The sequence below is a fragment of the Grampus griseus genome, assembly GCF_964374135.1.
Source record: "Grampus griseus genome assembly, chromosome: 1".
NCBI lineage: Eukaryota > Metazoa > Chordata > Mammalia > Artiodactyla > Delphinidae > Grampus > Grampus griseus.
In genome coordinates, this window is record NC_139017.1 from 108579509 (window position 1) to 108604582 (window position 25074).

At 40.7% G+C, this 25074-nt stretch overlaps 1 protein-coding gene across 1 annotated transcript in view; it reads left to right on the forward strand.

Moving 5' to 3' along the window:
* The first annotated feature begins 17944 nt into the window (after nucleotides 1-17944).
* DDAH1 (dimethylarginine dimethylaminohydrolase 1) overlaps nucleotides 17945-25074 on the forward strand; it is a 151991-nt gene continuing 144861 nt past the window's right edge. Inside the window, exon 1 of the mRNA XM_082668236.1 lies at nucleotides 17945-18318. Within this exon, the coding sequence (XP_082524362.1) occupies nucleotides 18016-18318 (303 nt within the window). The 5' untranslated portion in view covers nucleotides 17945-18015. The remainder of the gene's footprint in view (nucleotides 18319-25074) is intronic.

Sequence of the window (25074 nt, forward strand, 5' to 3'; positions counted from 1 at the left end):
AAGTTACATATGTATAGATACTGCCTTGTGGAAGTGAGCCTTCGGCTAGAACCTCAGATCCACATTTGCTTGCCAGGGAGCAAGAGTGACAGCAGGGTAATCTCTATCACTTTGTAAATTAGATATCTTTCTCATGTGTCTTTCTCAAAGATGCCTTTTTTTTTTTTTTTTTTTTTTTTGCGGTACGCGGGCCTCTCACTGTTGTGGCCTCTCCCGTTGCAGAGCACAGGCTCCGGACGCGCAGGCTCAGCGGCCATGGCTCACGGGCCCAGCCGCTTCGCGGCATGTGGGATCTTCCCGGACCGGGGCACGAACCCATGTCCCCTGCATCGGCAGGCGGACTCTCAACCACTGAGTCACCAAGGAAGCCCAAAGATGCCCTTTTAAAATGTGAAATTTGCAGAAAACAAATCATTAATATTTCCTAGCTGAAAGAATTCACTTTCCAAACTAAAGGAGCTGATTTTGGAGCGTTTCAGCTGTGTCAATAAGCCACTAGTGAGACAAATTTTAGAATGAGGCCTATTATCTTTTGTTAATTCAGTTTACCCTAAACAGAGTAGATAAAAATAAATGCTTGAACTTCCCCATATTAAGACATGTTTGTATAAATATGGCCTCATAATAACTTGTTTCCAGAGTTTATTGACTTTAATTGTCCTACTGATGCTGTGTCCATTGATATATCTGTTAGTATTCATTTTCTATAGTATCTTGAGATCTAATGTACAGCATGATGACTATAGTTAATAACACTGTATTGTATACTAGAAATTTGATAAGAGAGTAGACTTCATGTGCCTTCACCACACACACAAAAAAATGCTAAACGTGTTAGGAGGTGGATATGTTAATTAGCTTGACCGTAGTAATCATTTCACTATGTATATGTATATCAAAACATGGTGTTGTACTCCTTTAAAATATACAATTGTTATTTTTTAAAAAACCAAGATTTGCAATAGATTAAATGCAGAAGGAGATAGGAGAATGCAACTATCCTCCATTTTGCAAAAATGTTAAATAATGCCACTGTAATACATGTAATAATGTATATGTTCTTTGTTTCGGAGACTGTTTTTTCATTAAAAAAAATATTTGTGTTCCCCTAAAAAAGAGGCAAAACAAAACATTTTCTATAGTAATAAGCACTGTCACAAGCCTAAGTCCAATATACATTTGAGCATAGTCCTGACACTTTTCTTAATATCAATAGCACGTTTGCTCTTAGTGACATGTGATTGAAGGCAAAACTTAAATCCAACAGAATTTGCTGGATCTTAGTTCTAATGCCATTTATTATAAGTTTTGGAGATGAAAAGAATAGAAGTTCTGGAATATTTCTCCCACCCAAGAAGTTTAGTTATTTTGCAGTTACCAAAGCTGCAAAATCTCTGGATGTGCCCTCCTCCAGGAAAGAGTGTCTTAATTAAATAATTAGGCCCTTTTAAAAATCAGTTCCCTGTGGGTTGCTTCTATAATTGCCTCGTCACTCATCAACTAAAAGTCTACGTAGGTTAACTGTCTTGTTTGTTCTCAACATAATGTTTTATCTATTTAATTCATGCAATTATTTATTGTATAGCTTATTTGTTTCTCTTCGTTTGTCATCATCATCTGTTCAAAATTGTAAGGTCCCAGAAGATAAGACCCAACTGTTCTTCATTTATTTTTATGGCACTTACATAGCATTATATGATATTCAACACCTAATAATTTTTCAGTTCAATGATTATGAAGACAGGAATCTATAGTAGGCTGATAAATGTGCATTTAACATGAAAAAAAACTCACCGAAGCTCTGGTTGTGCTATTCATAGCACACTGCAGCCTGTATCAGCTGCTAAGAAGAGTTTAGTATTATGTGAAAGCACTGATGAAAATGTTCAAAATCACCAATTCCCAATGACTCACAAAGTACATATGTCTCTTAACTTGCTCACCTGCTTTTACCCTAGGGCCATATTTCTGCTTTTATGACTCCAGCCAGAGGCTGAAAAGACATACAGGAAGTCAAATCAATCAATTTTCTAAATACTGGTAGTTAGGTTACTCAAAGAGAAGGTGGTAATGATGCGAAATCATTATTTCGAGAGATTATTGTGGAATTTAGATCTTTTTTTTTTTTTTGCGGTACGCGGGCCTCTTACTGTTGTGGCCTCTCCCGTTGCGGAGCACAGGCTCCGGACGCGCAGGCTCAGCGGCCATGGCTCACGGGCCCAGCCGCTCCGCGGCATGTGGGATCTTCCCGGACCGGGGCGTGAACCTATGTCCCCTGCATCGGTAGGCGCACTCTCAACCACTGCGCCACCAGGGAAGCCCTGGAATTTAGATCTTGATGGTCAACTTGCATTAATAAATCAACATTCACTGACTGCATGGTTTGTAGAACCATGGAGAAATTCCTTTTTCTGTCAAAAGCTCTGTATGGTTAGTCTGACTGTGGACCATCTTGTATCCACAGGAGAAAATTAAATGGTTTGTCTTGATGTACTAGCAGAGCTTGGAAGAGTAAGCCCTAAAGACAAAGCAGTTTCCTAGAACTGAAGAATTTAACCTTTGTCCTAATCCTCCCTTCTGTCAGCCTCCTCAGCAGGAAAACTTTCAAGGTTGATTTCAAATGAATCATCCTTGGCATTTTTTCCCCCTAAAACCGCTTCACAGTCACTTCATGGAAATTGCTACTTGTCCTCAGTGGCATGCAATATTAGCTCAGACATTGCACACATTATACTACAAAGGTTGAAAAAAAAACCCCACATTATATATATATATATATATATAAAATAAATTTTTTCTGAGCTGTCTATATATCAATAAACTCAGCGGTTTTAGAGTTAAGGACTGAAACCACAGCTTTTTGGTCACTTAGCTGCCTGTATTCATCCAAGAGTGATTAGGAAATGTTTGGCTTAGAGACAGCCTTTAAAAGAGTACTGAGAAATGCATTTTTGCCAGCTCTATTAATATTACTTCTACTTAGAAGATGTACATATTTTTAAAGTGTATTTTTCGATGCTTTAAAATGTTTGTAAAGTGTGTTTATTTTTTTTAATTTTATTTATTTATTTTTGGCTGCATTGGGTCTTCATTGCTGTGTGCGGGCTTTCTCTAGTTGCGGTGAGCAGGGGCTGCTCTTCGTTGAGGTGTGCGGGCTCTAGGCACGCGGGCTTCAGTAGTTGTGGCATGCGGACTCAGTAGTTGTGGCACGCGGCTCTAGAGCGCAGGCTTAGTAGTTGTGGTGCATGGGCTTAGTTGCTCCGCAGCATATGGGATGTTCCTGGACCAGGGTTCGAACCCGTGTCCCTTGCATTGGCAGGTGGATTCTTAACCACTGTGCCACCAGGGAAGCCCTCACCACATTATTTCTAAAATCCAAAAAAGTCTAAGTTTTGAAACACATCTGCACCAAAGATTTTCGATATGGAATTGTGAACTGTATATTTCCTTACAATACTAAATATATTTACAAAATCAGTGGGGGCAGTATCATATTAAATATTCCATCGCCTATATGGGTGATTAAATGTTCTCATAACACCTTGTGCAAAATAACAACATTTACCATAATATAACATACATTATAGTTTTTAATTGAGTATTATCTGGACTAGACTGACAACTCTTCCAGAGAGAAATTTCTCTCTTCCAGAGAGAAATTGTCTATTGTCTTCTTGTTAAATTGTTTATTTTCTGATTATAACACAGTATATGTTCCTTGAAGAAAATTGGAAAATACATAGAAGTTTGAAGAAAATTAAAATCATATATAATCCCATTTCTTTAAGATAACCAAAGTTACTATTATATTTCATTGTCTTTTTTTCCTATGCACATTTAAAAAATAAAACTGGATCATACTAAAGCATTATTGCCTTTTTTTCCAATATTATTGATATAATTGACATACTACATACTACACTGTGTAAGTTAAGGTGTATATATTATGATTACCACAGTAAGTTTAGTTGACATCCATAATGAATGGAAGCAGTATTTTCAAAAGCATTCTTCTGAGTGGCTACAGAGTATCCCACAGGTGTGGATATAACATGATTTATTTAACTGCTTCAGTAGGGCTTCTCAGTTTTTCCCAATTTTTTAAATGAATAGAGAAACTGTTTCTTAAGCAGATTATTAACCACAGTGCCTAACACACTTAGTCACTCAGTAAAAGGTATTGAATTGATTAAAGTTATTTTCATCTAGTAAAATCCTAGCACAAATAGGTTTATTAAGTTTAATTAGATGCTTAGGGAGAATCTGAAAGAATGAACTCCAGCGTGAAAACATCTTGGTTGTGGAAGGGAGCATTTTAACCCTAGGCTGGGAGAGAGCCCACGGGGACTGGAGCGGCTGACTGACAGCATGAGGGGTGGGAGGGGGAGTGCTGAAGAACCTCTGTGTTGAATTGAGAGTATATCACAGCTTGAGGATAGAAGCGTTGAACTCTCCGCATTGGTTACATTCTCCCATTCTCCTGAAGAAGTTAGCTGTTTTGTTATGTGTTCTGTTTTCTCTTTTAATTGCTCGCAGTTGTTCCTCTGAGAACAGATGTGCTCTTTGAATGTAATTGAATGTCTGCTTTAGAACAATGTGACAAGGAAATATTATCTTCTTAGATTCCAGTGTGTGTTAAGAAGGACATAGTCATTTCTGGAAATTTCCAAATCAGATCTATGTGAACTCTTCCAGGAAATGTGATTAGGCCAACTCAACAGGACTCTGTCCCAAGCAGGGCCAAGCCCATGGGAGCTACAAACACCATTTTCACCCTAAAGGGATGAGAACAAAGCCTATCAAACTGAACTAGCAATATTTAATTGTCTGGTGTTTTGATGATACTCACATGGGCTCTACCTCCAGAATACCTGTTTCCATACCATGTAGAACTAAAACTGCCTGTTTTGATTCGTGGCCAAACCTGTTCTATGTTCAGACTGTGTGAACACTGTCGTAATACTCAATAAGCAATTAGTGGTGCAAACACTGGTCATGGTAATACTAGTGTTCAGTTAATTCGTTTGATTTAATTAAGCATTTAATTTCCTTCTGTTTTTTTTTATAAAAGGAAAACAAGAGGGAGGAAAAATAATCTCAGGTTATTAATTACTTTAAGCTTTTCAGTTACTACCTCTTGGGCTATAACAAACAATGAATCTTTTAAAAGCAAAACACAAATTAAAGCAAAATAAAAATTACATTTAAATTTTCAAAGGGCAATGAAATTAGAATTCCTTTTAAAAGGTATATTATTTTCACCATATTCCTTAGAATAAATATTATAAAGTAATATAAAATTATATAGAATGTGATGTTGTAGGCCAATATAAAGTCCTGAGGACTATTCCCCAAAATGTTAACAGTTCATTCTTCATCAGTTGACATTCATCAGTCTTTCCTGACAGTGTCCAGCCTCTTCTCCTGATCTGCACCTTACCAGTGACGACCATTTGCGATGAGAATCAGAAACATATTGCAATGAGGCAGATGATATTGTAAAGCTCAAGAAACGTTAACAAAGTCACAAAAGGGAGAGTATACCTGAAAGGATAATTTCTAAAATTAATTAGGATATCAGAAAGTTCTTGGCAAAAAGCAAATTAGAGTTGAAATCTCTTTCCTTTCTTCTTAAAGTTGCATTGTGTGGTCTTTTTGTGGGGACCCATAGATTTTCCATAAAAGTGCGAGTCTGATTTTTCTATATAATATTCTTGTCCCGTTTCCCCCTAAAATGATGTAACTATTACAGCATTTCCACAAGAAAAATTGCTTTCCAAGGCAGTTTTCTTGCTTTTTTTTTCTTCTATATTTTTGAAAAAGTCTTCCTTTAAAGGCCTTTTAAATTTTTTTCCCACTTTTGAATTGGCAGATGGCATAGTTAATTTTTTCAAATATAAAAAAATACATTAAAAATAACTTAAGAACTGAACAGAAAATTGAAGCCCGTGTACTGGGGTATAAAAACATAAAATATCCTAGACCAGTAGCTTATAGATAATCTGTGCAACATTTTGTACTGATGCATATACTGATTTGCTGGGATGTTCAAATAAATTCTCTGTAAAATTTAGTAAGTGGCTACATATGTGGCCTGTATGAACACAAATTACCATTTTCTTCTAGCTTTCGCATAAAAGTTATATATATATACATATATAATTATTTATATATAGTGAGACTAATGGAGATAGTAGTATGAATCATGTTGTTTCTAAATTAGATAATCTTTGCATGAGTTAGTCTTGATTTACTTTTAAACTACACTCTTGTCTGTCTACCAGGATGTGTTATATTTTCTGCAGATAATGTTTTCTTAGGGTGATTTTTCATGCTGATTTCTCTGACTCTGGATAACTCTCAGGTAAGACATCACTAGGTTTGTAGGGGATGCTCTTCTAGTTGTCATAGGCTGAAGGAGAGGCCTGAGGGCAAATTCCCCACCAAGGGGAAGCACACGTGGTGGAGCCTTCTCCTGGTATCATGTTCTCAGCAGGGCTCTGACCCTCAATTTCCTCACTTTTAAAACAGGGTTAACAATGTCACCCACATTCCAGCTGTAGCACATGGATTTTTAAAAAAATTTCCTCAAACACATTAAGCTCCCTCTCACTTTTTAAAAAAAATTTTATTGAGGTATAATTGATTTACAATGTTGTGTTAGTTTCAGGTGTACAGCAAAGTGAATTTGTTATATATATACATATATCCACTCTTTTTTTTTAGATTCTTTTCCCATATAGACCATCACAGAGTATTGAGTAGAGTTCCCTGTACTGTACAGCAGGTTCTTATTAGTTATTTACTTTATATACAGTAATGTGTATAGATACAGTACTGTGTATATGTCAATCCCAATCTCCCAATTTGTCCCTCCCCCGCCAGGCCCTGGTAACCATAAGTTTGTTTTCTACATCTGTAACTCTGCTTCTATTTTGTAAATAAGTTCATTTGTACCTTTTTTTAAGATTCCACATATAAGTGATATTATATGATATTCGTCTTTCTGTGTCTGACTTACTTCACTCAGTGTGACAATCTCTAGGTCCATCCTTGTTGCTGCAAATGGCATTATTTTGTTCGTTTTTATGGCTGAGGAATATTCCATTGTATATATGTGCCACATCTTCTTTATCCATTACTCTGCTGATGGACACTTATGTTGCTTCCATGTCCTAGCTATTGTAAATAGTGCTGCAGTGAACATTGGGATACATGTATCTTTTTGAATTATGGTTTTATCTGGGTATATGCTCAGGAGTGGGATTGCTGGGTCATATGGTAGTACTATTTTTAGTTTTTAAAGGAACCTCCATACTGTTCTCCATAGTGGCTATACCAATTTACATTCCCACCAACAGTGTAGGAGGGTTCCCTTTTCTCCACACCCTCTCCAGCAGTTATTGTTTGTAGATTTTTTGATGATGGCCATTCTGACCGGTGTGAGGTGATACCTCATTGTAGTTTTGATTTGCATTTCTATAGTAATTAGTGATGTTGAGCATCTTTTCATGTGCTTTTTGGCCATCTGTATGTCTTCTTTGGAGAAATGTCTATTTAGATCCTCCACCCATTTTTCGATTGGGTTATTTGTTTATTTGTTTTTATATTGAGCTACATGAGCTGTTTGTATATTTTGGAGACTAATCCCTTGTCAGTTGCTTCATTTGCAAATATTTTCCCCCATTCTGTGGGTTGTCTTTTTGTTTTGTTTATGGTTTTCTTTCCTGTGCAAAACTTTTAAGTTTAATTAGATCCCATTTGTTTATTTTTGTTTTTATTTTCATTATTCTAGGAGGTGGACCAAAAAAGATCTTGCTGCGATTTATGTCAGAGTATTCTGCCTATGTTTTCCTCTAAGAGTTTTATAGTGTCTAGCCTTACATTTAGGTCTTTAATCCGTTTTAAGTTTATTTTTGTGTATGGTGTTAGGAAGTATTCTAATTTCATTCTTTTACATGTAGCTGTCCAGTTTTTCCCAGCACCACTTATTGAAGAGACTGTGTTTTCTCCATTGTATATTCTTGCCTCCTTTGTCACAAATTCGGTGACCATCGGTGCATGGGTTTATCTCTGGACTTTTTAGCCTGTTCCATTGATCTGTATTTCTGTTTTTTTGCCAGTACCATACTGTTTTGATTACTGTAGCTTTGTAGTATAGTCTGAAGTCAGAAAGCCTGATTCCTCCATCTCTGTTTTTTTTTTTCTCAAGATTTCTTTAGCTATTCATGGTCTTTTGTGTTTACATACAAATTGTAAAATATTTTGCTCTAATTCTGTGAAAAATGCTATTGGTAATTTGATAGGGATTGCACTGAATCTATAGATTGCTTTGGGTAGTGTAGTCATTTGCACAATATTGATTCTTCCAATCCAAGAATCACTCCATCTGTTTGTGTCATCTTTTATTTCTTTCATCAGTATCTTCTAGTTTTCTGAGTACAGGTCTTTTGCCTCCTTAGGTAGGTTTATTTCTAGGTATTTTATTCTTTTCGATGGGATGGTAAATGGGATTGTTTCCTTGATTTCTCTTTCTGATCTTTCGTTGTTAGTGTATAGAAATGCAAGAGATTTCTGTGTATTAATTTTGTATCCTGCATCTTTACCAAATTCATTGATGAGCTCCCTCTCAGTTTTTGTCTTTGCTCATATGCTCCCTTAGTTTGGAGTGTTCTCTCCAATCTTAATTAACACCTACCCAGACTTCAAGTCTCAGCTCAAAAGTCACCTCCTCAGGAAAACCTCTCTTGATACCCCAGACAGATGGGATTTTTGTTATTATACATGCCCAGGGTATCCAGTCCTTTCCCTTTTTAGCACTTAGTTTGTAAGTATTGAATTATATGGTGTTTAATTAATAGCCATCTTCCATACAAGACAGTACTAGTGCCTAGCACTAGTCAGTAAATTGAGCTAGTTGTGTAAATAAATCTATAGTATGGACCCTGATTTTAATTCAAGAAAAGTTAGAAACTTCAGGAAATGGAAGGCAAATTCTCTGAAAAAGTTATAGAAATACTATACTGGAATAATAACAGAACTGGAGAATAAGAATGTGGTTCATTAATGATGGGTATTCCTTCCATCAAGAAGTGGTGTCTAATTCCTCTCTGAATCTGGACAGATCTGTGACTGCTTTGTCCAATACAGGATGGCAGACATGATGCTATACTAGTTCTGTGTGTAGCTCTTAAATGGCCTGGCAGCATCCACTTATCACCACTAGGAAGCCAACAGCTAATTAAGAAGGGAGACTACTTTGAGACCACCATGCTGTGAGTAGCCCAAGCCACATGGAGAGGCCCTGGAGGAAGAGATTTATTCCCATAGAGAGAGAGAGAGGCCAAGGAACAGGGAAGCAGCAGAGATGTGAGTGAGGGAGCCATCTTGGAAGTGGACCGTCCAGCTCCAGCTGCCCCGACAAAGTCCATGAGGATCTGAGATGAACCACCTGGATAAGCCTTTCCCAAATTCCTGATCCACAAATCATCAGCAAAATAAAAAGATTGTTTCCAGCCCCTAAGTTTGGGGGTGGTTTGTTATGTAGCAATAGATAACTGGAACGAAGAGTGAGAAAAGTGAATTCATGAAGAGGAGCTGAGAAAAGATGATTCAGAGGAGAAAATTGGTGAAGGGTGAAATAAGAAATGCATAACAACCACCTCAGCAGTAAGTGTTCAAGGAACAGGGATGGTGAGACTATCCATAAAACCACTAGAGGCTTGCAAACTCCCCATTTATGCATTTACCACAACCAGATTGGGGCAGGGGAGGGGGTGAAGGCTTCTTGGAAGGGGTGGTGCCTTCACTGAGTCTTAAAGAAGGATTAAGAGTTGCTCAAGCAGGGATGGGGTCAAGCATGTTCCAGGTGATAGAATATGATGTGCAGAGGCCCACATAAGAGAAAAATGGGGAAGTGGCCAGAATGAGGTTGGGGAGGGGTATCTTGTGGGCCATGATAAGGCATTTGGACTTCATTCTGAGGGTACTGGGAAGCCTCTGGAGGATTTAGGCAAGAGAGTGGCATGGTCAGATTTGCAATTTAGAAAGACCACTCTGGATAGGAGGGCTGTGCAATAATCCAAGATACCAATGATTATATTCTGGACTTGGTGGTGGCAGAGTGGATGGAGAGACATGAATGGATTTGAGCCATTTTAAGGAGACTGATCTGTCAGACTTGATTGATTAAATTTGTAGACAAAGGAGAAACTGAAGCTAAGAATAAGCTCCAGTAAACTGGCTTGAGCAACAATCTGTGTGGATGGACAAGAGAATGGAAGGGGAGAAGGAGCAGACTGGACAGATCACGATGAACTCTGTTCTGGGCATGTTGACTTTGGAGTTCCTGTGGGACTAAACAGGGATGTCTCCCCGGCAGTTCTGAAGCTCAGGAGAGACCACAGCACCAGCAGTGATAGTTTGGGCACGGATGGCATTGAGGTGAGTTTGGAAGTCATGGGCCTAGATTAGTCCATCCATAGGAGGGAGCATTTAAAGTTGGAGGAAAGAAGAGTGAAGCTAGAGATCTAGCCTCTGGGAAACACCAACACTTAAAAGCAATGAAACAGAATCAGAGAGAGACAGAGGCAGAGAGACAGAGAGCTAGAGAAAAGAAGCCAGGAGAGAGCAGTATCACTGAGCAAAAGAGGAAAGCTGGAAGGAGAATTCCTGGGACATGTGTGATCTAATCCTATGTTAGTTAAAACAATTGTGGGTTGATACCAAATGAGCAAACATGACAATTCCCTGGTATTGCAAAACTAACATTTCATTGCTCTTCATAAGAAAATGAAGCAACTTCATTTCATAAGGAAATGAAGGGGGCTTATCAGAGCCTCAATCTATGTCATCCCTACAAACATATATTTGAGTAAGATATAATCATGAAAATACTTCTGGAAAGATAATATTGCAAAAAGCTCTGAGAAACTGAAAAAAATAGATTAAATGGCAGGGTCACACTAATGTCTGCATATCATCATAATACATCACAAACTTGTTATTCAAACTCAATACATTTATGTAGTACTTTGGACTTTTCAGGATACTTTGATGATCTCATTAGCCCCTGATGTGGTTATAATGAACTAGATGACTCTGGCATCAATGGCTTATTACACTGCTAAGAGAACGTAATAAGCAGCATAAAAAGAAGAATATAGACAGAGTTACAGAAGTTCAGAAAAGGGAAATGTTGCTTGTGTGGGAGAGAGTAAGCTTTGAAAAGCCAAGAGCACTTACTGAGTGCTTACACTGTGCCCTGTTACTGAGGCAGGCACCGTATGTGTTATCTCATTTAAAGGACGTGGGTATGTTGAGTGGTAGAAATGGGCATTTTACACAGAGGTAGATGGCAACTTTGGTATTCATCATAGTGTCTGGCACAAAAGCGCAATAGCTACTAATATTAGTGGCTGTCATTCATTGAGTACTTCCTGGTGCCAGGTGCAACCCTTCGTACACGCTGTCACATTTCAGCTTCAATGCAACCCACTTTACACATAAACTCAAGTGACTCACACAAGTGAAGTCCCTGGTGAAAAACAAATCGCATACTCAGCTAAGAATTTTGAGGAGAATTTAATCATGGGCTGGCCAAAACGTTCGTTTGGCTTTAAGTAAAAAATAAAAGACATTTTTCATTTTCATGAAGAACTTTATCGAACAATGTATTCACTAACCGAGCTAAGTTTTTGGCCACCCCAATATTTCCTTTAAAAGGAGAAAGTTTTTAGAGGTGTGGGCAGAGTAAAGAGAACCAGTAAGGGATGTTGAGGCACCCAGAGACTAGCAAAAACAGGAAGTCATTACCACCCTTAGATGGAGATCATTTAAGGAACGTCATTAAGCAGATCAAGCTCAGCTGCAGTAAATTGGCCACTTCTTTCCAGAGCATAGAAGTTAGCAATTCTCACTTTGCTGCTTTCATCGATATTTTTACGTCAAACATTATGTCACGGTTATGTTGGATCCCTTGATCCCTTCTGTAACTACTCTGACCAGCATTCACAGTGCCAGCAAATACTTTGAGAAGCTGGTGAGGGTGGATGGCCCCAAGCACAGCCTCATTATGCATTGAATATAGCCAAATGCTCTTTCTGAAAATGCTGAATTGCCTTTTCTTTACATCCTTTTTTTCTTTCTTTTTTTAAAAAAATATTTATTTATTTATTTTTGGCTGTGTTGGGTCTTCGTTGCGGTGCGCGGGCTTCTCATTGTGGTGGCTTCTTTTGTTGCAGAGCATGGGCTCTAAGTTCGCGGGCTTCCGTAGTTGTGGCTCGTGGTCTCTAGAGCGCAGGCTCAGTAGTTGTGGCTCACGGGCTTAGCTGCTCCACGGCATGTGGAATCTTCCCGGACCAGGGCTCCAACCCATGTCCCCTGCCTTCCCTGTGCCACCAGCGAAACCCCCTTATTTTCTTAATATTCATAATGTCGTGTGCTTAAAAGAGGACTTTAAAGTGTGCTGTTTACTACTTCCATGTAAGTAGTTACATAGGATTATCAGAACCCAGCCAGGAGCTAGAATCGCCAAAAAGAGGGACCACCAGACACAAGTTATGGTTATAGAAGGGTTGTTGCTAGAACCATGAAAAAGCAGGAAGGGAGTAAGAGGAATAAATATGTTAACCTTCCTTTCGTCTTGCCCTCCCATCTCCTGTAAGTGCCGCCCATTGGCCAAAGCCAACAATAACGGGATCCCAGGTGATACAGTCGATGAAGGTCAGTCCTCTCGGGCTCAGAGTAAGACAGAAAACAGTGAAGCATGGGTCTTGGGCACACCAAGATTACACAACTAGAATGCGGGAGGGACAGGAGTCAAAGTCAGGTTTATTATGCCTTATTGACTGCTTTTATGTATTTCTCTTCCATACATGTTGCAGGTGCTTCGTAAATATTTCTTTAAAGAATGAATTCCCAGGTGACAGCTGAAGAAACCAAGGTTAGGAGGGTATGCATCTTGACTTTAGGAACCAGAACCCTGGAACCATCTCCTAGGTTGTAAAATGCTGCCTGCCCATTTGACCAAACATAATTCACTGCTTGTATGTCAAAGGAAATCTGCAGCAGTCGGTTTCCTCCACAGTAAATCGTTTTGTGTCAAACATAATGATTCTTATCTGGCAGCACTGACTTAGTGTCAGAATGCAGACTTATGGAAGAAAAAAAAGAGAAGAATTCAGACTTATGGTATTTAACTTGATCTAGTATATTTTTAGTACTTGGGATGGATGAGGACACTTGAGCCCTCATTCTCTTTAAGGACTCCAACCCCTACCCTCAAACACCGAACCCCAGTGAAAGCAAATCTTGTATTTGCTAAAAATGGAGTAAGAAAGGAGTAAGGCAGGAATGTCTCTTTTAATCCTGAAATAATTGCTCTCTAAAATTGACTTCAAATGCAGGTCCAGAAATATTATCAATGGAAAAGAAAAATTGCCTCTGTATCAGTCAGTGTCTAGCTAGGAGAATATAAACAGATCTAGGTATTTCAAATAGAGGGAATTTAAACAGGGAATTAGTTACAAAGATCTTGAAATGTGTGGAAGACAAAAAGGAGCAATTTGACCATAAGTCCCACAGTGTAATTCACAATTACATCCCCAGTACCTGGTATGTAGCAAAGGTTCAAAAATGTGTATTGAATCTATGATTACACTTGTGAGTGAGATTTGGTCTATCAACCTAGGAAGGCCATGGGTTCTGCTGGAAAGCATTAAGATACCTATATGACTCTGACGATTCAATGGATGTATGTGGTTTGGCCTTAGGTAGGAAATCATGTTCAAAGCCTTCTGAACCTGTCAATGCTACTGTATAGCACAGAGAATTCTATGTTCTGTGATAACCTGTATGAGAAAAGAATCTGAAAAAAAAAATGAATATAGGTATAACTGAATCACTTTGCTGTATACCTGAAACTAACACAACATTGTAAATCAACTATAATCCAATAAAATTAAACAAAACCAAAAAAGCAAACAAAAAGAACCCAAAAGCTAAAACAAAAAACCCTCAAAACCTGTCAATGAATAATATTTAATGAGCAACTACTAGGTACGAGATACTATCCTAGACACTTTTCTAAGCATTTTGTATTATTAACTTTAACCATCCTAATAACCCTATGATAATGGATTCACTGTTTCCAATTTCATAAATTAGGATGAAACGGAGGCAAAGAGCTTTCAAGTAACACAACTAAGATCATACAACAAGAAAATAGCAGAGCCAAGCTTCCACCCACAAAGTTTGGCTTCAGAAGCTACATTCAGACTCCACACCATATGTCTGTCCACTGCTCAAGTGATGAAAGCTTAGTCTACCTTTCTACCATTATTTTCCATTTCCCCCATTGTACTCTGGGGCATAAACCAGCTAGCTGTTTCCCCAACCTGTTTCCTCTCCTTTCTGGGCTCATAGAAGACTATTTCCCAGCTCTTCCCTTTGGTTACTAAAGCTGTGTGACTGAGTCCCAGCCAGAGGAAAGTGAGCAGAGGTGATATGTACCACTTCCTGGCCTGGCCCATTAAGCCTCTCACACGTGGTGCTGAATGCTCTGTAACTTTCTTTCAGCTTGAGGAAGGTGAGCATGGTGAACTTGGATGCCATATTTGAAAGTGTTGGAGCCACAAAATGGAAGAAGGCCAGACCCCTGCATGTCACTTGGAGAAGAGTCAGGAACCAATCAAGACATTCTGCTAGCCTTTAAGTGAACAACAGATGAACTTCTATCAACTTTATTCCACTATATGTGTTGGGGTCATTTTGTTACAGCATCTAGAATTATCTTAACCAATACATACAGGATTTGAACTGATCTATCTATTGTTGCATGAACACGCATTTGGCTTTTGAACATACTTTTCCTTAGAATTCTCATTCTATCCTTCCAATTATTCACACCCTAAAAATTATTCAAGGCCTAAAAATTATTCAAGGCCTAAACCTTCAAGCAGCTCTCTTCCACTCCCACTAGCCACCGTGATTTCTTTTTCCCATAACTTCCTATAGCACTTTGTTGATTGTATCTCTCATGTGCCCTTAGCATAGCTCTCACTTTGGATGTCTTGTTTTCCCAGTAAGCTCTTCAAGGTCAAGGATCATGTTTTAATGCTTCTCATATGTCTCTGAAGTACATAACATGGTGTTGTGCCTTGAGAATTCTCAATATCTGTAGGGAAAATGAATTTATATATGTATTAGACTTAATAAAGCCCATTTTCCATTTGGGCTTTATTCCATTTCCCTTTTCCCAAAAGTAGTCCTTTATCACTCAAGCAGGAAGGCATGTAAGAAGTGATTTACTGGAGTTCATGTCTTTATTATTCTTTTCACCAATATACATATTCTAACACTTTTGGACAACTGCTTAGAAGAGACAGAAGGCGTGCTTATCAAATTTCAGATGACACAAAACTAGAGGTAATAAATAATGCACAAGATGACAGAATCAAAATGAGGCAAGTTGGAATGAAGATAACATTTAATAGGGATAACTGAAAAATTAGATAAAAAAAAAAAAAGTGGCCCAATTTCAGTATGGAAAGACAGGGCTAACACCAATTTATAGGAAAAATCTTTCAGGTTTTAATTGGCTGCTGGGCTGACATGAGCCCAGAGTGGATACACGGGACTTTGTTTATAATTAGGCTCAGGGCACTTGGTGGCAAAGTATTCAGGCTCTAACAAGGCACGGGCATGAATTAAGTTTGCTAGGTGGAGACCAGCTGGAGGTGGATGAAACCTCAATGTTAGGTAATGGGGGAAAAAAGGTCCATATTTTGGCCTGGGCAAGCTCAGCACATAGGGCAACTTTCACCTGTAGCATTGGTGGGAATCCCCTGCTGAGAACACCATCAGGTGATTTCTGGACACTAATTTGGTGCCAATTTAGTATCAGCATGGATTCCCTGAGAGTTTTGCCTCAGAAGTAGAGCCCAGTAGGTCTCAAAGGTTTGTTATTTTACTTTTGGTCCCACTCCCCAGTGTCAGGGTGAGAGCTGTCCTTCACTTAAGACCCCTCACTTTCAAAGCTGAGAAATGCCATGTCATCTGGGTAAATTCAAGTCACCCTTGAGAGAGGGGAGAGAAGGCAGATCACATCTCCTCTGTTGCTTAGTTGGGAGAACTGTTCCAGGATCCTTAGCTAGATCTCTCCTAGAAACCTACATTTCCTGAAAACTGGTATCAGAGTTCTGACAAAAAGGCTGTGGCCTTGACCTTGGCACTGGACCACCAAAAAAGCCAATACAATCTTAGGCAGTGTTAATAGAAGCCTAGCACCTGGAATAAGGGTGCTGCTGTAGTCTGTGCAGGTCAGACCACAGGAAGAATTGTTTCTATTCCAGATACCATGATTTAAAAGGGATACAGGCAAACCACTGTGTATCAGAAGGAAGATGACCAGAATGTTGAAGGGATTTAGAAACCAATCACTAGTTACTTTTTGGTGGTTCAGGATCAAGGCTTGGAGTGGGTCAGGATGGCGGGTGGGATGCGGTGTCAGGTAGCATAGATAGCAGAACTGTCTTCAGATATGTGAATGCTGTCCTGTGACAGAATGTCAGGTAATGCCAGAAGGCAGAACTGGGACCAGTGGGATTTAAGCCCACAATGAAGAATTTTTAACTGTGATAACTCTTCAAAAGTGGAATACACTTCGCAAGTAAGTGAGGTTTAGAATGTTCAAGTAAAGATCTGGTCACTGTCATAGATGTTTTAGCTGGAATTCCAGAACATTGAGTGGGAATTTAGATGAGAAGGTTTCTAAAGTCCTGTTCAAATCTAATGTTCTATGATCTCATCAATCTTAAAATTAGAACTATGCTACAGAACGTGAGGAAAGATTATTACCTGAGATTATTTTGGAGTTACTACCTGAAGTGTATCTTCCCCTCAAAAAGAGCAGAACCCATGGATTATGTAATCTGCAATGCGTGAGAGGAGAAAAATAGAAGCTTAGTACCATTAAGAAGGGAAAGGAACTCCCTGAGGGGCATGAAAAAAGAAACATTCAACAAATATCTCGGGAATTCCACGGAGTCTATACAGGCCTGAGGGAAAGGCAAGGGAGGAGTTTGGAAACCCTCTTTCCCAGTGACAAAAGAGTTGTGATGCTCCACGTCTGAAACTGCTCAAGGTGAGCGCACATCTATCGTGGAGGAAAGCACACTTGGTCTTTGCCTCCCTACCTCTGCGGGCCCTGTAGGCAAACAGAATCACATTCTTAGTAAGAACGGATTGTCCTTGAAATACTGTGAGTTTCCAGATGTCTATGTCTCTCTCTCTATGTGTCTCTTGGGCTCCTCCTCTTTCTTTCAGACAGGAAGGAATAACATTCTTTTAATAATCTAGAGTCTCACGTGGGGTGAGGGGTCATCTGCAGAGAAAGTCAAGGTAAGGTGGACTTGGGTGCGGAGACAGATTCTCACACTAGGAAATGGGGGTGGAGGTGGGGCGTGGTACCACGTGCTGGGCAACCTGGGAGCAGGAGAGTAGGGAGAGAGGTCAAAGTATCTGTCCACAAAGGAATCCCATCCTTTCCTTCCCGACCACCAAGAAGACCCCACAGTCGTTCTGTCCAAAACATAGCCCGCTCTCCAAGTGCGCCTTGGGTCCACGTGAGGCGTGCACCTGCGGCGGAACACAGGTAACGTCAAGTCCGGATACAGCGCGTTTTGGCCGAGCTCCCCTCACCAGCGCGCACCTCTTGCGTTGCCAGCTTCCTCGGCCGCTGCCTCTGGCCCCACTCCTCGTGCGATGCTCGCCACTACAACTCCCGCCTCAGCTGCCGCAAACCCGAGAGCGCCAAGTGGGCGCGCGGGCTGCGCGCGGGCCGGCGCCCGGAGGTCTGGGCATGCTCAGTCGCGCGGGCAGGGCTCCGGGCGCGAGCCGGGCTCCCGCTGCACCACATTCATCTGCTGCCAAGGGGAGCCGCCGGGCGCTCGCAAGCTCGGCGCGCGCTGCCCGCGGAAGACCCGGCTGCCGCGCCCCCCGCCGCCTCCCCGAGTCATGGCCTCGCTCGGCCATCCCGCCGCCTTCGGCCGGGCCACCCACGTCGTGGTGCGGGGACTGCCCGAGTCCCTCGGCCAGCACGCGCTGAGGAGCACCAAGGGCGACGAGGTGGATTTCGCCCGCGCCGAGCGGCAGCACCAGCTGTACGTGGGCGTGCTGGGCAGTAAGCTGGGGCTGCAGGTGGTGCAGCTGCCGGCCGACGAGAGCCTCCCGGACTGCGTGTTCGTGGAGGACGTGGCCGTGGTGTGCGAGGAGACGGCCCTCATCACCCGCCCCGGGGCGCCGAGCCGGAGGAAGGAGGTAACTGGCCGCCCGGAGACGCGAGGGGCGCGGCCGGGGACGCGCGCCGGGCCCTCCCGCGCCGCCCGAGCCGGACGTGCTGGGGGAAGCGCGGAAGTGGCCCCCGGGCTAGTTCCGAACTTCCCATTTAGGGGAGACGGTGTGTGTGCGAGAGAGAGAAGTTCATTGTTCACGCCTCCCGGCTGCCGGCGCAGCTTGGGTGCCTTCTAGAGGAGCCGACTGAGTGTGGTGGTGCGGACTCGGGCAGGTGGGTGGGGTGGGGAATCCGTCTCATAGGCATTTTTATTGGTAAAGATTAAAAAGCAGCGAAGACAGTGCAACTCTGCTCGTTTCCCAGGGAGCGGGGGCAGGGAGGGGTGCCGTTCCAAGCGGGCGGGCGGAGCCTGGGCGAGGGCTCCGGGGGGGCCGGTTGATGACCCTAAACCCCCAAGTCCTGCCAGGAGCTGGGAGCAGGGAGGGCCAGATGAATTAATGGTCGATGCCCGCAGACGTGGGTCGTCCCGAGTTACTTTTCGGTGGTGGAGAATGAGTCCCGCAAAGGGGACTGGCAAGTGAATGAATGTAAGAAGACTGGCCTGTTGCTGAGCCGCGGTGTCTGGGTTTGAAAAGCAGAACTCGGTGTAGGGTGTTGGGTGTGTGTATGTGTCTGTGTGTTTAATTGGAAATGGTGGTTTCACAAATTCAATAATTTTTATTCTCTGTATTTTTAAGCTCATAGCAATTAGAGCTTTTTGTGTTCTCAGAGGATGGTGACTACTTTAAAATATTGCAGTTTGTGAAAATGTCTGTGATTGCTTTAAACACAAGGTAGGTTAGTGGGGAGAGACAAATAAGAGTGAGATTGGATTTTAAAATGCTGTCCGGCCTGGGATTCTTCTCATTGCCTGCTGAGAGCCCAGGGTCAAGACTCTTGGTTGCTATTGGCATCAAGTGGCATTGCAAGAAGCTGGTGGTTTCTTTCATATCTGGAGGGTTAAGGATTTTCCCTCCCTATTTTTCCTTTATTCGATTCGCATTGGAAATGCCTCATAGAGCTTGTAGTTAAAATATGCTTCTTCTCCACATGCTTCACTACTTGGTTGATAGAACTTTGCTTGGTCTGAGAGAATAAGTATATTTGATTTATTTCCCACTAAGATAATCAGCTTTTTTTTTTTCACCCTGCCTTAGCAGAAAACCAAAAGAGTAACAGGTCTCATTCTCTTAGCTCTTTTATCTCCTTTGCCACCTCTCCATCTTTGAATCTGTGAGATGACCCACTCTATTTTAAACTGATAAGCATGTAACCCCATTTGAATACTTTCTAATGTGTCCTAGGCCATATGACAAAGCTGTGGTTTGTGCTTAAAAGAGTAACATAGATTTTAAAAACCCTTTCAAAATGATACTCATTTGATGTGGCTGGTCCAATTTCATGTTGAGACTGTCATATATTTAATCATCCATTTCATTTTATTCCTATAATAAAACCTTTCAAATTTTGGCCTTCCTGATACTAAAGTGGGCATTGATCTGTCTCCCTGTCAGATTTTGAGGCATACATTTTAAATGGGTTTCACTCTTCAGGCTGGTGGCCCACTGCCAGAGGCCACATAGTGTAATGGATAAGAACATCAGACTGGATCTAATTCTGTGACCTTAGCGAGTATCTCTTGCCTCAGTTTTCTCACCTGTAAAGTGGACATAATCATACCTATTTCATAGAATTGTGGTAATAAATTTATTAATCCATCAGAAATATAGAGGACAGGACATTTCATAAGTGTTGGTCGTTATTATTCACTTACCAATGGGTCGTGGAAGATTTACTCCTTGAGCAGTAAGAAGTCTCCTGTACACTGATGCAGTTACAGTGACATTTCCCTTTCCAAGGGTGAAGGGGAGTCTTCTTCACGCCTTAGGTTCCAGCCTAATCTGCTCATTAGCACTGCCTTCCAGCTCAAGTTTTCTGCAGGTGTGTGGTCCCGCCCCAAAACACCTTTGCTATTGCACCTGATCTGGGTTCCCAGAGTAATGGGCCTTCCAGCCAGAGAGGGGAATGCGGGCAGTCATGTTGGGTGGGGTGCTTCAGAGATTTCTTTGAAATCTCTCACAGTTTGCTGCCTACATTGAAGTTAATAAATTCTTGTTAAATGAATGAACAAATGAATTAATGAAATGCTAATTAGCTAATACCAGCAAGCTGATAATAATTACTTCAAGGACTTCTTGGATTGTTTTATATATATATATGTATGTGACACCTAACTCCCTAACTGAAACTCCACAACAGCTGAGGCATTATATTAAAATTATTAACACTGATCTCCTGTCTTCTCCCTCTGCATTCCATTTTCCACACTGTAGCCAATTGGTCCTTCTAAAACTCAGATCTGATCCTGTTCCTCCTCTGATTAAAATTCTAGAGGGGCCTCCACTGAGCCTGATAAACCCGTTGAGCTGGGTTCTGCTTGCCTTTCCAGCTTCAGTTGCATCTCTGACCCCACCCGAGGTGCCTCCCAATTCTTGGCTCAAGCCAGGTTCTTTTTTCAAGCTCACCATGCTGTTGCTTTTATGGGTGTACATTCCTCCTTTGCCCAGGACATTCTTCCTCCTTCCTCTCCTGCATTTTACCTGGCTGTTTCTACTCATGCTTCAGTTCTCAGCTTACTCTTACCATTCATATTATTAGCTAATCTTTATTGGGTGCTTACCATTGGCCAGACATTGTGCCGGATTTATGACATACATTTCATTGAATGCTCACGTCAAATCTTTGAGCTCATTTCTATCATTATTCCTGTTTAAAAGTTGATGAAACTGAGTCTTAGAGAGATTAAATTGCCCAAGGTTATAGAGTGGAACTAGTGAAACCAGGATTTGAACTCAGATTTGCAGGACTCTAAAGCTCTAGTCCCGACTGTTGTGATATTAGATCTCACCTTCTCAAGCATTAGATTGGTTGTCCTTTTATGAGCACCTCTGTACTCCCTGTTATGGTATTTATCATACCATATGGTAATTGCCTGTTTATCTTTCTGTACCTCCCACTATTATGAAAACTGTGAGAGCAAGGATCATGTCTGCGTTGTTCAACATTTTATCCTCTGGGCCTTGAACACAATAATCATGTAGCAAATGTATTTTGTTGAACAAATTTGTTCATGATTTTAGGTCAACCTTCGTTCTCCCTCATTATGACATATTTGGTGTTTTGCAAGCATTTCTAGTCAGCAGAGTCCCACAAATTTCATTACAACTATAGGTGATTTATAACTGTTTTTCTCTCCCTCTCCCTTTCCGTGCCTCTGTCTCTTGTTGTTGTTTTGTTTTAATTAAAATCCTGAGAAGTTTCTTCTTAATCAAAGCATCATATTATATTTAATGACTTTTCTTTCTTGGAAGAAAGGACTGAGAACCAAACTAAAGAAAGTAACGCTTCTGTGAAAGCTCAGTGTTTGCGATAATGGGGCCTCCAAAGATTAATAAAACACAGACCCTGTCTGCAGCAAGCTTAAGTTTTAGTGAAGAAAACTGCATATAGAAACAGTCAGCGAATAATATTACATGTCTAAGAACTTTGTGTCTTCCGGAATATGAATGTCTTAATATGCTTAATTTTTTTTTTTTTTTTTGCGGTACGTAGGCCTCTCAGTGTCGTGGCCTCTCGCGTTGCGGAGCACAGGCTCCGGATTCGCAGGCTCAGCAGCCATGGCTCACGGGCCTAACCACTCTGCGGCATGTGGGATCTTCCCAGACCGGGGCACGAATCCGTGTCCCCTGCATTGGCAGGCGGACTCTCAACCACTGCGCCACCAGGGAAGCCCTATGCTTAATATTTTGAAGACAAATTAGCCTTAAGAAACCAATCATATTTTAAATGAATCCAGCTTACATTTTAGAGGGGAAAAAAAGAGAAAGTTAACTTCTAAATGTCAAAGTCCAGTAAGCAAATATCTAAAAGCTATGACAGTGTGTGAGAATTGGGTTTTTTAAAAAATAAAAATTTTGTTTCAATTGTACATGTCCGCAGTACCAAATTCAAAAGGTACAAGAGGATACACAGTGAAAGTAAGTCTTGGACTTCCCTGGTGGTGCAGTGGTTAAGAATCCGCCTGCCAATGCAGGGGACATGGGTTCAAGCCCTGGTCCGGGAAGATCCTACATGCTGCGGAGCAACTAAGCCCATGTGCCACAACTACGGAGCCTGCACTCTAGAGCCTGCGAGCCACAGCCGCTGAAGCCCAAGCACCTAGAGCCCGTGCTCTGCAACAAGAGAAGCCACCACAAGGAGAAGTCTGCACACGCAATGAAGAGTAGTCCCCGCTCGCTGCAACTAGAGAAAGCCCATGCACAGCAACAAAGACCCAACTCAGCCCAAAATAAATAAATAAATAAATTTATTTAAACAAAGAAAGAAAGAAAGTCTTGCCACCCTTACCTCACCCTTGTACCTGACTACCCAGTTTCTTTCCTCAGAGGCAACTACTAATGCCATTTTCTTGAGTTTTTTCTTTTTTTCCAGAAAGTTTTTAGTACTTAATAAATGATTAACTGACAGAGTTTACTCAGGAAAATTGTGAAATATATCCTATGCCCTTTCACCCCTCTTTCAGGGCCATTCTGGGGTATTTGGTCTAAGAGAAAACCACACAAACTCATTCTCAAAAAGTGATAATGGCTTTAATTATCCTTGCCTGGAGCATTTGCACTGTTAGGGACCTCTTTAGGAAGAAGGTGATATGCTTAGCACAAAGTAATAAATCTCCAAAGTAAAAATAAACATTGAGGGGGGGAAAGGAGGGCATAAACGGAAGAGGTAAGCAATACATATTTGCATAGTAATTCCCCTTCTATTGGGGCACTTAACTATTTGGACTTACATATTTGGGTCCTGGTTTATTCTTTGGTTAGGAAAAAAGCATAATTATATTGATCCCAGAGGCAAGGTGAGCATTAAGACCATGTCTAATGACCAGCCAACTTATGTGTGTGTGTGAATCCCCAAAGATGGTGTTATTATTAGCTCTATTTAAAAGATAAGGAGACTGAGTCTCTGGTAACCAAGGTTAAGTAACTTGTCCAAAGTCACACACAGATAATAAGTGGCAGAACTGAGCTTCTCATGAAAGTATGAAGGTCTTTTCTGCTTGAAGTGCTTGTTGCCAGTTGTGCTTAATCGTAATAGATCATTAAATCAATATAAAACTGCCCCCTGAATATCATTTTACACACTAAGGATATACAATATAACTTGGATATTAACTAAGTGAATCATTTTACTTCCCTCCTCTCCTAAATGAGAGTGGATTATTTTCATTTTAGTTAAAAAAATAATTCAGGCATTTACATGAAACCCACAAATTGCCCGGGCACACTTTACACATAATTGTGCCTTATTTACCAGCCTACTGGATGATTGCTTTTTTAAATGCACACGTGTCCTCAAACTTCTGTTTAACTTCAGGTGAGTAAACTACCCTAAACCATAATTAGAAATTACCCTGATTCTCACCAAGCTGGAACGTGAAGGCGCTGGAGACTCTTCACATGGCGGCAGATTAAATGGTTCTTGATAAATTGTCACCTCCAACTGGTTAGAACAACTGCTCTCTTTCAGGGTGTTTCTTTTCCAACTCTTCTACATGGCCTTGGCAATAAACGTTTGGAAATTGACGTGTGTCTTGGGAACTGGGACACATCCCATAATGTAATCTACTCCCATGCAGCTGATCTTGAAAGCCTTGAAAAGAAAGAACATAATGATGAGTAGGGAGTGACTTCTATTAGATACTATCAGCTGAAAATGAACTTTCTGCAGAGATTCCTAGAATCATTATAAGACTAAGAAGGCAGCGATGGATCCCTTATAATTCACATATGCTGGGAAATTGCTTTTGCATGTTTTTGAATTCTTATTGAGCTCAGATTTCTTCAAAATTAGGTATCCAGTCCATTAATATAAACCACAACACAGAAAAATCTACTTAAGACTTTTGAAAAGATTTACCTCCTACTGTCTTTGCATCGTAAATAAATTATTCATGAACCTCAATATAAATTTGGAAATGCATGTTTAAAAAATGAGTGATGGTTATTATTTATTTTATGGCATTTGCTGTTAAAATCTGTAACCACTTCAGAAAGCCTAGTTTTCTGACTGGAGATCTGGACACGTGGTAGAGTTCATTCCCCTAATCAAGAGGTGCCATAATAAAGGATAAAATAGCTGAAACCTTAATGAGAAAAGGTTTCATTTCTATCTTATACAGAACACAGTGCATTGTTCACCCCAGGGTAGTAGAAAAATATTTATTTACTGTAATGCAATCCCTGATGTTGCATCAAAATGCTCCCCTGACCTTTGAAGTTGGCTTTCACTGCTGTCCTTAAACTGATATTAGGTATTTAATCTGTCAGAGTCCTCAGGTGCATTTCATAAACAGGCACTTTTCATCCAAATGGACAAGCAAGAGTAATCTCAAACAACAAATCCCATTTAAAAATGTGTGCGTGTAATGCCATCCCAGTTTACTTTGTCATTGTCAAATAATGTAATAATATACATTGTTTTCTTGAAACTGAGTGCTGAGGGGTAGTAGCACGTAGAAAGGAATAAACCACCAGACTTTAGACTGCTGTCTCTAAATGTCTAGATCATCTAAGCAAGTATGACCAGAGAAGTGAGCACAGCAGACTACGAAGATAGAAGTACAAATTAGTATAGGGTTGGTTTAATTTTGCCCAACAAATCAAACTGAATTAGTTTAACATAGC